The 14,184-nt window shown below is 41.3% G+C and overlaps 1 protein-coding gene across 4 annotated transcripts in view; it reads left to right on the forward strand.

Moving 5' to 3' along the window:
- CRIM1 (cysteine rich transmembrane BMP regulator 1) overlaps window positions 1-14,184 on the forward strand; it is a 205,276-nt gene that overhangs the window by 173,143 nt on the left and 17,949 nt on the right. For all 4 annotated transcript variants that reach the window (XM_062209253.1, XM_062209254.1, XM_062209255.1 and 1 more), the window contains one exon: window positions 564-785. In XM_062209253.1, the coding sequence (XP_062065237.1) occupies window positions 564-785 (222 nt within the window). The remainder of the gene's footprint in view (window positions 1-563; window positions 786-14,184) is intronic.

The raw sequence follows: 14,184 nt of genomic DNA on the forward strand, positions 1-14,184 counted from the left end.
AGTGATGTCAGGACCTTTCTCTGACAGAAGGATGATAAAGATGTTGCAGCCACAGCACACACGTATTCCAGAATGAGGCAGGATCTCTGGTAGCAGCTCACCAACCCTTTGAAAAAGAGAAAGCTTTCCTAGAAGTGCCTCCTTAGCTATTAGTTTCCATTAGCTGTAACAAAGTGACATGGTCACCCTAGTTGCAAAGAAACAGGGAAAGCAGGGAAGAGAACTGTCTTCATAGACTTACTCCCACTGTATTCCCAGTCCTGGGGCTGCCCCAGAGAAAATCAGGATTTTGTTAAGTTGGGGAAGAAGGATAGAGTGGAGGTTGCATAAGCAACTAACATCTCTGTGAAAGGTCATTTCTCATCTTTGTTATTTTGTTTCAAAGTTCAAGACCCTCTCTGAATCACACCCCCTGATTTACTACTGAGACCCCCGCTCCGTTTTAAGGAGGCAGCCGGAGCCATGGGGACCCTGGGTGCTTTTGATACGTCTGAGTGGAGCTCGCGGCGTGGCACCGTTGGTGGCTGCAGCATCTCTGCTGACCTGTATGTTCATTTTTCCAGATGAACCTCTGCGTCCTTCCTCGCCCCATAATGACAGCGTGCCTAGTTACTGCAAAAATGACGAAGGGGATATTTTCCTGGCAGCTGAGTCCTGGAAGCCTGACGTTTGCACCAGCTGCGTGTGCATGGATAGCGTAATTAGCTGCTACTCTGAGTCTTGCCCTTCTGTATCCTGTGAAAGACCTGTCTTGAGAAAAGGCCAGTGTTGTCCCTACTGCCTAGGTAAGATCATGAAAAAAAGTCCTTCTCAACCAGTGGCCACGTTGACACCCATGTGCCTCGATCGGTTCATAGTTTTTGAAATTGGTTTTTCTGATTGACCTGTCACACAGACCCATGGTAGGAGCATCAAGCAGAGGTAAGGTGTGGTAGACGTACTTCCAAGATAAAGCACATTAAGAATGAAAGAATGCTTTATAAGAATGTCATGATGGGTATAGCACCATCGTGTTCTATTGGTCTCTCTTGCTAGTACAGGATTTTCAGTATCAAAGCTCTGTTTCTTCACGTGGGTATTCACAGTATTTTCCCCCAAGAAAGAAATACATTAAAGTACACTTAATGTGTAAGGGTTTATGCACAGCTGGAATTCAGCTACATATGAAGTATTAATCTTTTTTTTTTCTTTTTTAATTGACAGATAGTTAGACAGTGAGAGGGAGAGACAGAGAGAAAGGTCTTCCTTCCATTGGTTCACCCCTCAAATGGCCACAATGGCCAGAACTACACCGATCCGAAGCCAGGAGCCAGGTGCTTCTCCTGGTCTCCCATGTGGGTGCAGGGCCCAACCACTTGGGCCATCCTCCACTGCTTTCCCGGGCCACAGCAGAGAGCTGGACTGCAAGAGGAGCAACCGGGACTAGAACCCAGCACCCATGAAGTATTAATCTTACCTTCCAGTTTTCCCCATTTTCTAATTCTTTTTAAACTATTTGATTGTCCTGGTTGATGTTCTACACATACAGAGTGAGGCCTGAGTGGTTGACAGAGCTCTCTCCTTCCTGTGATCCATGCTGACAGATCTTGTGAGCAGAGGACATATGTATATTAGTCCTTAGCATCCGTACCAAGACTGGTCCTGTGGACAGAAGCCAAATGGTGTTCCAGGGACCAGAAGGCGAGGCTGAGACAGCTGGCAACTCTAATCAAGGACAGTCTCTGCTCCCAAGGCTCTGACTCTCTTTTATTGCTCTTGCATCCTGTCAAGCTCGTAAAGTCAAGTGAAAGACAAGACACATATCAAGCCAATAGCAAATTCAGAATCAGAACAGAAAATGAAACATTATGCAAACTGTAGCAAGTATTGTGTACTTATTTTTGGAGATTTAACATGCTTTCTGGAGCAAACCAACACACATATTTGGAGTGATACCTGGGGGAAATGAAAGATCTGGCCACAGAGCTTTGTCATACTTTCCTTAGATTCACTGATGAACGGTGGCTGTAAGACAAGCTCAGAAATGCAACCACTTCTCTTTGTCTTCTGACTTCGCCCATCAGTCACGGCTACTTTCTTGGAGTCTTTTATTCTGCTTGATATATAAGAGGTGGAAAGATATTTTTTAAAACAAAATATCTATTCTCAGGAATTTTACAGAGCTAGATTTTCTTCATGTAATTGTCAAAGAACATTAAAAAGTATGCTTTGAATACTGGGTTACCTCCTCTTATTGGAATGATCACCTATGTAATTTATTCCTCAAACCGTCATGCTTTTGAAAGTGAAATGGTGGGGCAATAACCATAGACCAGGTTTCCCAAGCAAACCTTTTGATAACCCTGCCTTGTAGAACTCTCTGTACTACCAATAAACTTTGTAGCTCCTAAATGGACCTAAAAATGTATCAAAGAATACATCCAATTTAGTGCTACTGACCTTCTTAAAGAAATGATCAAAATTCATATTTAAATGGTAAATATCTAAATGAAAGCTGTAACTAAACTACTCTTTCAGATGGTGGGGTAGGAGCATGGGGGTTCAAAACCGATATTTACATATCAAAATGTCAGTACTAAAATTCAGAAATCAGCCAGATAGAACTTGGGAAATCAGGGCCCAGGTGACCTGAGAATTCCTTGCCACTGTCCAAAGAAAATTCTAGCAGCAAATACTTCATGTGTTAAGGAATTCTCAGATTGTTCTGTTTAGGTAAAAGTTTCCTTTCTGTTGTGTTTTGTTATTTAATTGGTAAATTTAAATTAGCAAACATGTTTCCATATGCTAATAACCAATCATTTCTTTCTCATAAAACCAACTTAAATTCAAAATTTGAAAAGAAACCTGCAAATCATGGTATTCTATCTCATTTTTTTTTTCCGAGGGGTGCCTTACATTTCTTGTTGCAATTCCTGCATCATTTAGAGTACACATTGTTTTTTAGTGTACAGGACAAATACATGATCCAGAATTAAAATTAGATTGCAAGCACTTTCATTTAATTGCGTTTCATATAAATGCACGGTGGTATAGTGGAAATTCGGATTCTGTTATGTCTTCGTCCACAGCTACTCTTCTCCCCCAGATTGATGCCTTATAATTGTAACCTGTACTCATATACCTAGGACTTATTTTCAGAGAAGCATGTGGGGAGACATTGTATTTGATAAGTGGTAACTGTGTGTTGTACTTACCTTAATGCTACATGTGTGTTACTGTGTTATTAAACCTCTTCTGTCTCCACCATACTCATTTTGCAAGTAGTCTTGTTAGGTTTCTTCATCCTGCCTGCTGTGTCTAAGCATAGGAAGTCAGTTTCAGTTCATAACTATAACATGGGGATTCCTATCTGTCCAGTTTGCTTTTAGACTTGTTCTCTCATCAGTCAGCCTGAGCCCTCTCTAAGGGTGCCAGACCTGGGCAACGCGAGCATACCTCAGTGCAAAGCCTTCCTCACTATCCAGAACTCCCCTCACAAAGGAAAAGAAGCTGGGAACATGCCATCATTAGGCACATCTCAAAGCACCCAACTGATTCTTTTTTTTTTTTTTTTTTTTTTTTTTTTAATTTTTGTCAGAGTGGACAGTGAGAGAGAGAGACAGAGAGGAACATCTTACTTTGCCGTTGGTTCACCCTCCAATGGCCGCCGCGGCCGGCGCATCTCGCTAATCAAAGGCAGGAACCAGGTGCTTCTCCTGGTCTCCCATGGGGTGCAGGGCCCAAGCACTTGGGCCATCCTCCACTGCACTCCTGGGCCATAGCAGAGAGCTGGCCTGGAAGAGGGGCACACCAGGACTAGAACCCGGTGTGCCGGTGCCACTAGGCGGAGGATTAGCCTGTTGAGCCACGGCGCCAGCCCCAACTGATTCTAAGAGCCAGTCCTTGCATTGTTTCCTGTTTCAGACTTTTTTCGGTTTGAACCCAGATTGTCTGTTCTCAGGATCACATGCACGACTTCACCATGGCTTCAAGTCCCCTCTCTGGGTGAATGTTCTTCCTCTTTATTCAAACATAGCATTCAGCTGACCCCCTTTTTTTCAGTGGTCAAAACCAATAAATTTGCTTGTTTTTTCCTTGTGAAATATTCATTTTTTTTCTAGCCATAAGAGAAATGAAAAGTAGCAATCCTACTAAAAGCAGTCTTCTAATTACAAGTATTTGTGTTCCTTTCAGCTTAATTTCAAGGCGCTAATGTGTAATAATATGCTTCTCTTTTGATGTGGGAAGGCCTCCTATTATGTGTGCTAATTTAATAGGATGTGTAATACAGACATAATTAATAGGATTGATGATTAATTTTGAAAAGTGAACAGCTTTGTCTAATTACTTATAATACCTATCATTAGGGAATTCATCCTTCTACTAGAAAGGCACTAAGTAGTAATTATACAATCATTTTAATGGAGCATCTTCTGATTCCCTGATTTTTTTTATATTCAGGCTCCCTACACAGATACATAAAAACTTAGATTTTATTTTCATGGGTGTTTTGACTGTAACGGTGGCTGAAATGAAGGATGAGGGACAAGAATCAAACAATGAGTAGGAGTCAGGTGGAGATCAAAAGGCCTTGTGAGAGTGCAGATTTGATAAGTGGTTCTCTGTAAAAGCAGATACCCCCTTGTGACATACTTTGTCATGCAAGATAGGACTGGTTTAAAGCAGCCCTGGCCTTATCACTGACTCCATGCTACATGCCTTTCTCAAACCTTTCCTTAGCAAAAATCATCCCAGTGCTTCAAGGAGATCATTGTCCCATGACTCCCAGGAAGAGGACAAGCAAGCATAAACCAGCTGCCCTGAAAGCACCAAGGCATTTGCCTTGCCTGGAGGGGTGCATGCCCTGGTCACATAACCCTTGGTCTGATGTTTGTATCAGTGAGCATCTGGAAGAGGGACCACGATGTTCCAGTGGGACCTCTCTGTATCCAGGGTCAGTCATGCCCAGTCAAGTAATACCAAACAAAGAGCACTGTTTTAATCATGCAAATCTTTCTTAATTTGATGATGAAGGCTTCAAGCCTCTATTGCTGCAGCATCAGACCTGTTGACTTAGGAAATCAGGCTGCTCAGGTATGCTCCTGTTTGTGCCAGTCTAAGTGAACAGAACTGACGAGTAAACCACTCTGTTGCTGTGTTACTCGAAGCATAGTTGGCTTTGAAAATTATGATTTGACAAGTGCAGGAGTTTTCCAGAAATTCATGAAAAATGCATATCATGAAAAAAACTACACGCGGATTTCAGATTGTTTTGCACCAAAAAATTTTTTTTAATTTCATTTCCCATGAACTTTTTGAAGTTCCTGTGTGTTTGTCTATTTGTAATTGAATGTAATTTTAGAAGATATTTAAGGTCAGATACTGGAAGTCTCTCAGTCCCTTCATCTTTCTCACTTAAGTTTTTCTCAAAATTCAGTTATTTGGGGACAATAGTTGTTTGCCTTTATCATATGTAATATGTGTATACATATTTTTTTCCACAACTTACATGCAAAGAAATTTAGGATTTTCTGGGATTGCATGCTTTCAAGTCATCCAGGATCAAGTATCAAGAATGTTTAAGGATCTGTGAAAATGAGTTATATTACAGATGGTACATTAAAACTTGATTTTCTTATAGGTTGTACATCTGTCTGATTAGATGTTAGCTTTTTAAAAATTTCTTATGTATTAATATTTGAAAAGGAACTTTCACATGGGGTCTGGCTGGCTTAGCATGTGTTGGGACTATATGAGCGGTCTTCAAAAAGTTCACTAAAATGCATATTATGCAAAAACTATGCATGGATTCCAAAATTATGTTGCACCAAAATAAGCTTATATTTTAATTCCATTGGTCCATGAACTGTTTGAAGTACCCTTATACCCTCTCAGTTAGCCATGGTGTTGTAACTATATAGAAGTCTTCTCCACAGTGATCTTCGATTAGCAAATGATTAAATATTTCTGCTTAATAGGGGAGAGGTCTATACTTTTTCTCAAGTCATCTTTTGTTAAGGCTTCTGTTTGTTTAAGGTTAACTCTATCAAAAGTTTCTTCCTAATTGTGTGTATCTGTATGTGTGTGTGTGTGTTGATAGAGAATGAATATCTCATTGGAACATCTGTTGATCATTGTGTATGTAACTCAACCCAGGAATCAAATATAGTAAATATTTAATTTCATATCTTTGAGATAGACAAGCTATGAAATTTAATTTTATGTATTTTTAAATCATAATGTGATGAGACTGGCATCGTCATTGGGACATTTTTTACAGCTCCTTCTCCAGTGTATTTTCTTAAAATTAAAAACCTCTGCACTTTGGAAAGCAAACTTATCTTGCAGCTGGTGGGTATGCTCACAGCTCTGTCATGTGCTAGTTATGTCTTGCTGATAAGCTGTAGTCCTATCCCATTTTCCTCAGCTGTAAGATGGGAATGATAATACTGCCCTGTGCTTGACAAAAGGGTTGTGAAAGTTAAGTGACATTATACACATAGTCGAAAGTACTTCACTAACAGTAAACCCAGTATCAGTACATATTGGTTCAGTAGAATTACAACTCTTTTAATGCATATGGCAGCAGTTCTGGCACCATGCATCAAATGGACTCTGGTGTTCACTGTTAAATATAGCACCTCGCTCTCTAAGAGAAAGGCTTAGATATCTCAATGATGAGTTTCTGAAGGATGAGGGTATTTTATATTTAAGTTTTTATTAATGCAAAGAGAACAGATTTCATGTATTTCATAGATAGAAGTCTAAGAAAATAACCATACTTCTCACCCTTCCTCAATCCCCTTCCTTGTTTCCTGTTTTCTTTAATTTTTACAAAAACATAACTTAAGGTATTTTTAAAAATTATTTTCATTTTATTTGAAAGAGGGAAAGGGAGGGTAGGAGGGATTGAGATGTTCTATCCATTGGTTCATACCCCAAATGCCAGGAGCCAAAAACTCCAGCTGGATCTCCCACATGATGGACAAGGACCCAAGTAGTTGAGCCATCATCTGTTGCCTCCCAGAATGTACATTAGCAGAAAGCTGGATGGGTTGGAAGCAGAGTAGCTCAGACTTGAATCAGACACTCCAATATGGTGTTTGGGCTTCCCAAACTTAGACCTAACTGCTGCACCACACTCCTGTCCCAGATGAGAATATTTTGGATAACATTTTGATGGTGTACTCATCCTGCCTACTCTAATCTTAATCATCTGAGGTCACCTTATTGTGATGCAAGTAGAAACAGCACACTTTCTGGAACACAGCTGTGTTGCAATGGTGCCTTACCCACAAGCCTCACTTTCATGCCTCTGCACATTTTCAGAAGTGGCCAAATGGGCTGCATTATTCTTTGCTTACTTTAAGAGGCTGTTCCCGTTTGAGACATCCATGAACTTACTGTACATGAATCACAGTGGTTCCTGGAAACAGAGTATGTGACACTTATAATGAGGGCACACCCTCATACAGAAGAGATGGTCTCTACCTCTCTTGTGCACTTCAGTTGTCAGCTACTGTGGCCTCTATGCTGAAGCTCGAGTTGTCACAGCACCAAAGAGAGCTAAATGAAAGAGACATGATTTAGCTGAAAGTTAAAGGAAGCAGAATGCTTTTCTGTGTATTGTTTGGAAAGTGCAGGTTTGAAAACATTGTGGTTGGAGCACAGGGTACTAACTTTAGAAGTGGTCTAGTGATCACAACAAAAATAAACAGTGTTTGATTTCCATTTGTTTAGCTCTCACTCTGCACCCTAGGAAGCATCTTGTCTTCCATCTCACCCAAGCAGCATCCTCTTCTCACCTTGGTCTCCTTTTCCGGATTTGAGCTGTTCTAGTTAATGTGGGAAAACCCTGGTCTTTCTCTGAACTCCAGCCCCACATTCTTGTTTTAAAGATGTCTGTACACAAGGAGGCTGGCACTGGTATATCCAGGGACACCCACCAGCATGTGCTTTTCTATTCTTAACCTTTGTCCACGAGTTCAAACCTGCTTTTGTACCCATACCAAAAACCCTTCACAGGCAGACCCATCTGATGAGGACCCTCAGGAGGCTGTTGGTGGTATTTTCCTAACAGGACCTGGACTGAGACAGAGTGACATATCTCCTCCCACTGCTAAGACTGGCCAGTCTGGGAATCCAATGCTTTCTACTTCATGGTCTTCTTTAAGTCATTTTTGTTATTTATTATTTAATTATTTGAAAGAATGACAGGGAGAAAGAAGAGACAAAGAGAAAGAGGTCTTCTGTCTACTTGTTCACTCCCCTAATGCCTGCAACAACCAAGGCTGGGCCAGGCTGAATCCAGAGCCATCCTGGTCTCCCACATGGGTGACAGGGATCAAAGCATTTGAGCCCTCATCTGTACCCAGGCCTGTTAGTAGGAAGCTAGGTCTGAAGTGCAGGTGGAACTCAATCTCAGGCACTCTGATATGGAATCCAGGTGTCCCAAGGGACAGAATGACTTCCTATACCACAATGCTAGCCCCCACCTCAAGGTTTCCTTAACAACATGTCATACTCTGACATAGATAACTGGTTTTCAGACCTGGAGAAATTACTTTTTTTTTTCCTTCTTTTGTTTGGGCCACCTTAATCTTTCATTGCTCCTGCCTGCATTTCACACTACATTTATATATTTCTAAAATGAGCTATGTGTATAATGCCCATGTACTTCTTTTTATGCTCCTTAGATTGCGAGCCTGGCCATGAAATGAGGCCACATTGAAAGTTGGAAATGACATGGTTCCTCTCTCCCTGAAGTGCTTAATCAACTCATATCAGATCTTAGTGCCAGAATGAAACTCCGTTACTCAGAAACTGCACCCTCCTTGCATGCGGTGGGAATCGGGCGAGTGTACCAGTTTGATGCAAGTGCCGTTGCTGAAACAGGAACAGTTCCAATTCCTCTGTTAGCTGGGCCCCTGCATAGTCACCTGTTCTTTCCAGCATGCTGAGGACACCTGAAAGGCTCTTTTGACCATGTTAGGGTTAACTGACCAGCCCAGGAGAGGAATAAAGTAAAGCAAAAATGTACTCTATGAAAGGTCTTAAAACCGTGGCCAAACCAGCAGCTTTCAGAGCAATTAAAATAAGGCATTTATTTATTTAAAAAAAAAATAAGGCATTTAAAGATAGGAGTCAGCTTACATGACATGACATTTGTCTCCATTTTTTCTTTTTATAAAGATGGACTGAGATCAAATGCTTTGCTTATTAAAAGCTAAAAGTCAAAAGGTAAAATATGCAAGGTTTTAATTAAGTCCATAAACCTTTTCTGCATTTTTAGCCAAAAACCTGTAAAGATTCAATAACAGAATTACTGTGTCTTAGAGCTCTGCCTCATGGGAATTGTTGGGCTGCCTGCATCCATTCTTAGCAGGACTTCAATTGACTTCTACCTTAACACTGTTTTCTGGTCCACAGAGGCCCAGTGAGCCAGTATATTCACAATCAGTTAGCATCTTCTACAATCTGTGCACATTTGTTAGTGACCTATACATTATTCATTCAGATTCTTGCTTCAATGTAGTTTTAAGTCCCTTCTTTATGTTAAAAACAACTGAAGAAGTGAAGCTGTGTTTTCAAACAGGAGCCACACATGTTCTGTTCTCCAAGGATGGAGTTTTCACCTAGCATGTGCCTGCCTTGTGATATAGAAATGAAAAGGACCTCCCAGGCCAGAAACTTAGGTGTCTCGTCAGTTAAGAGAAAGTAAAACGGAAGAATAGGTGGCATTTCTTTTCTTTGTGGGTAAGAGAAAGTATTGCACAGGTGTAAAGTGAGAATTTAAAAATACTCTCCCTAAACTCAGGTCAGCTGTGTCACTGGAAAGACTTGGCTGCCTTTTCCACTCCCTTTTCTAAACCCCATGTCACCCATAGCACCTTTCACACCTGCTGACATGGTTTCACAAAATTTCTCTTTGCATCCCTCAGACTTCAAACTGAAAGAACTAAATTGAAGTAGGATGTTAGCAGCAGCGCCTATATGTGTGCATCCTTTCACAACCCCCTGGCACGCTCATGTAGTGTGGACACACACAGGTCTGGTGAGACCCTGGGCAGAGACGGTGAGTGCCTTGTTCACTGCCACGCCCCCAGTGCTTAAACAGTGCCCTCAGAGAGCCCTCACTCTCCCTGTTTAGAAAAAACAAATACCTTACCATAGCCCTGCGTTGGATTCCTTTGCAGTGGGGTTTATTCTGAGAGTAAGAGCTGTTTTTAGCTTCTTGGCCACCAGGATCCCAGTGTAAATTACTTTTCTGAATAGTATGCAGGAGAGCTGGAAGAAGTGATACAATTTATAAGCTGCCTAACTTCCTCCCAGGAAGTTAATCCCACACCAAGATTCTGACTTCATTACCACTAGAACCAGATTTAGAACTGGAGTATCTGTCCGAGAAAGTTCTCTCCTAGGCAGGAACTGAAAACTCCAGCAATAGCATCGTTGGAGTGGACCTTGGGTTTTGTATCCTCCCCAGACAGAAAAGGGGAAAATCTGTAGATGCTTTCTTTTCCGGGGCTAAGGGGAGGCCTGCATCGTGGTCAGAGTCAGAGCAAGTGCTGTGCCACCACAGCAGTGACTCCTCAGATAACAGATTGGATCTTTGTGGAAGAAAACATAGCTCTGTATTTCCCACAGCTGCTAACTAGCTCTCTGGTATAATCAAAACAGCTCAGGAGTAAAACCAAAGCCCAACCTTAAAGGCTTATTAAGCCTTTTCTTATCTGGAAAAAGATGAGAGATAATGAAGTTTAAACAGTTGAGAGAATCAAAAGGAGTTAGCACTTCAAGCAAGGCCTCGCCATTGCCTCCCTCCTCTTTTGTTTCAGTCAGAATTGAGGGAAACTTAAGAGGCAAAAATTCCCCACCTCCACCGCTGAAAGACACTGCATATTCTCTTGTTCCCGTTCGTATCTGAATCCACAAAAGAAGAAAAAACCCACATGTGAGTCAGCCCCACTGAAGGAGCCACCGTGTGGGTTATGGCTGTAGAAGCGAATCTCCATCCATTAGCTAGGACTTTGTTTCTGAAAGAAACCAGAATTCATCTCTAGTGCAATCCAGTGAACAAAAAAGAGGCCAGAGCTGAGTAAACAAGATACCAAAGCTGATCTAAAGCAAGGTGTGACATGGCATAATCTCTGTCTTCCCTGAGCGTTTCAAACGTTGGCCATGGATGCCATTGCAAAAGGAAAATTCCAAAGTGGAATGAACTCGCTGCAGTGCCCTTGGAATACATTTATAGCCTTCAACAAGGACCGCTTAGGAAGGGATCCCATTTGCTTGGATATGTAACTCCTGATGTGTTTGTTTTAAAAATAACCTTTATTATATTAGTCTCATACCTATTTTCCTTGGAACATTGTTCTCTAATCCTCTTCCTCTTGAGAGCGGGGGTGGGGAATCTTGAAAGAGACGGAGAGAAGTGCTAGTGGAGATTGTCCTAAGAAGGGCCCAGTCCTCAGTAACCACTTCCCTAGCTCCATTCCTTGATGAGGCTGTTCCAGGTGTCTGAGGCAGTCAGTTGAAAGAAAAATTTCTCATACGCCCAAGTCGGCGAGCAGGAGCTACCGTTGCCTTTGTAGTACTGACGCCTGTGCAGAAAATGACCTTCTCACCTGTTGTCGGCTGGCTTTATGCAGGTTAGGCAGAAGGTTCTTGGGGACCGTGGAGTCAGACTCACTGTCGTTTCCACACTGACCTGTCGCTTCCTAGATATGAACTGTGGGCAAGTGACTTAATCTCCCTGTGCTAATGGAATTGAAACAAAACTCTGTCCCATGGAGCTATGGAGGTCAAATAGAATCAATATAAAATGCTGAGCATAGGGCTGGATACACAGTTGGCATTCAGTAAATGAAAGTAATGGTTATTATTAGGTATTGAAGAACAAAAGTTAATATTCCCAGTATAAGCAAACTAAGCGGAGTGGTAAATACAGTGGTCAGAATTAAGTGGTAAACTCACTGAGTAGGCAAATACAAACTGCTCAGATTATTTTTAGCTGGCTCTTCCTGGGCTCTATTTCTATATCCCTCTTTAACTCTGAGGGCTTAAAATCTTGTTATGTATACTGTCAAAGAGAATATGCTGTTTCCTTCTAAAAGACTACAAGGGCTTCTTTAGTTTATTATCTAGAACCTCGAATTTCATAAAGTGGCTTCCATGTCTCTCATTTCAAAAGATTTATAAAACTACCTGATGGGGTTTTCTCAGATTAATCCAAACATGCCATTGAAGGAGCCAGTGTATCTAGGGAAAGGCAGGGAATGGGGACTCATAGACTCCACCCCATCCATAAACTAAAATTCAATTCATACTTTTGGGCCTTTCCGTTTAACTCATTGATTGGCCTTTCAAATGGAATTTGGTCAAAAGCAAAAATATTTCTAAAACCCCATTACCTAAAATCCAGTCTAGTCTGATCTGTGCCAGATAGCAGCCACCCTGATAGGGTACAATAGGTAGGACTTTTCCAAAAAAACAAGATTCTTCCATTTATATCATATAGAAAAATTCGGTAGAAAAGTTATCAACCCATGTGTTAGGATGAAATGTGGCTTTGTTTCTGAAGCATGTTTGAAGAAAGAAAATTGTTAAGCGTATTGGTAGAGATTCAAACTGGCTGAACGTGGCGACCTCAGAGTAAACCACCACCCGCAAGCAGCGGTGGGGGGCACGTCTCTATTGCCATCTCATTGAGGATTAGTGACTGGTGCATTTAGAGTCCCTGCTGGAGTCCCCTACTTGCATCCACTACTAATGTGGCTCACCTTGAGTGGGAGATTGGAGCCAGCTCTTGGAAATGTTCAATGGCCAGAAGCAGAGAGCCCCAGGCACATTTGTTGAGACAACACAAAGAGGGTTCTACCTGTGCTGTTACCTGGCATCTGATTGGCATTGGTCTCTATGCTCTACCCGGCCAGCACCCCTAGTTTTTTAAGCTTAATAAGATAACTTCTTGATCTTAAATCTAAAGTAAGTTAGTTGTAAATGAGCTGAAGTTGAAGGTGAAGTGCTTCTGAGGTAATCAGTGACGAGTAGAGCTTAAGTGAAGCAGAAATTGGTAAAGTGCCTGGTAACCAGGGCCATGGTAGGTGACCCTCTCCTCTCCCACAGCAAATGACTTTACTCTAGCTGCAGGAGCTCCCGGCACTCCATGACTCTACCTCTGGGCAGCTGCACTAAGGTTCTTTCTGTAGAGTGTCCAGTTTCTATTTTTAAAATTGTATTTCAGGTATACAAGTTTCATGTATTTCATTTAGGAACATAGTGATACTTCTCATCCACCCTCCCTCCTGCCCACACTCCCACCTTGCTCCTCCTTCTCTATTCCCACACTCAGTTTTCCCAAAGATCTATTTTCAGTTTACTTTATACTCATAAAGTTAGTGCTACACTAAGTAAAGAGTTCAACAAATAGTATGAAGGAAAAAAACACTGTTCCTCAGCAGTAGAGAGGCTGTAAACAATTGCTACTCTAAAAATGTCCATTTCACTCCAATACATAACATTTTAGGTACTCTATTAGTTATCCCAGATCAGGGAAAACATTTGATATATGTCTTTTCGAGTTTGCAGTTGCATCCACTTTGCTACAAAAGACAAGAATTCTTTTTTTTTTTTTTTTTTTTTACATCTGAGTAGTACTCCATAGTGTATATATTCCATACTTTCTTTATCCAGTAATCAGTTGATGGACTTCTGGGTTGATTTTATATCTTAACTATTGAAAATTGAGCTGCTATAAACATGGAGGTACAGAAAACTCATATGCTGATTTCTTTTGGTTTGGATTCCCATTGGATGACTCAATTGTTTGGTAGGTCTATATTCAGATTTCTGGAGTATCTCCATTCTATCTCCCACAGTGGCTGGACCAGTTTACATTCCCACCAATAGTGGATTAGGGTACCTTTTCCCCCACATCCTCGCCAGCATTTGTTGTGTGTTGATTTCTGTATGAGAGCCATTCTAACTCAGGTGAGGTGAAACTTCATTGTGATTTTAATTTGCATTTCCCTGATAGCTAGTGATTGTGAGCATTTTTTCAAGTGTCTGTTGGCCATTTGAGTTTCCTCTCTTGAAAAATGCCTGTTCAAGTGCTTTGCCCACTCAAGTCCTTTACCCATTTCTTAACTGGATTGTTTGTTTTGTTGTGGTTGAACTTCTTGAGCTCTGTATAAGAAACTTCAG

The sequence above is a fragment of the Lepus europaeus genome, chromosome 13 (genome assembly GCF_033115175.1).
Source record: "Lepus europaeus isolate LE1 chromosome 13, mLepTim1.pri, whole genome shotgun sequence".
Taxonomy (NCBI): Eukaryota; Metazoa; Chordata; class Mammalia; order Lagomorpha; family Leporidae; genus Lepus; species Lepus europaeus.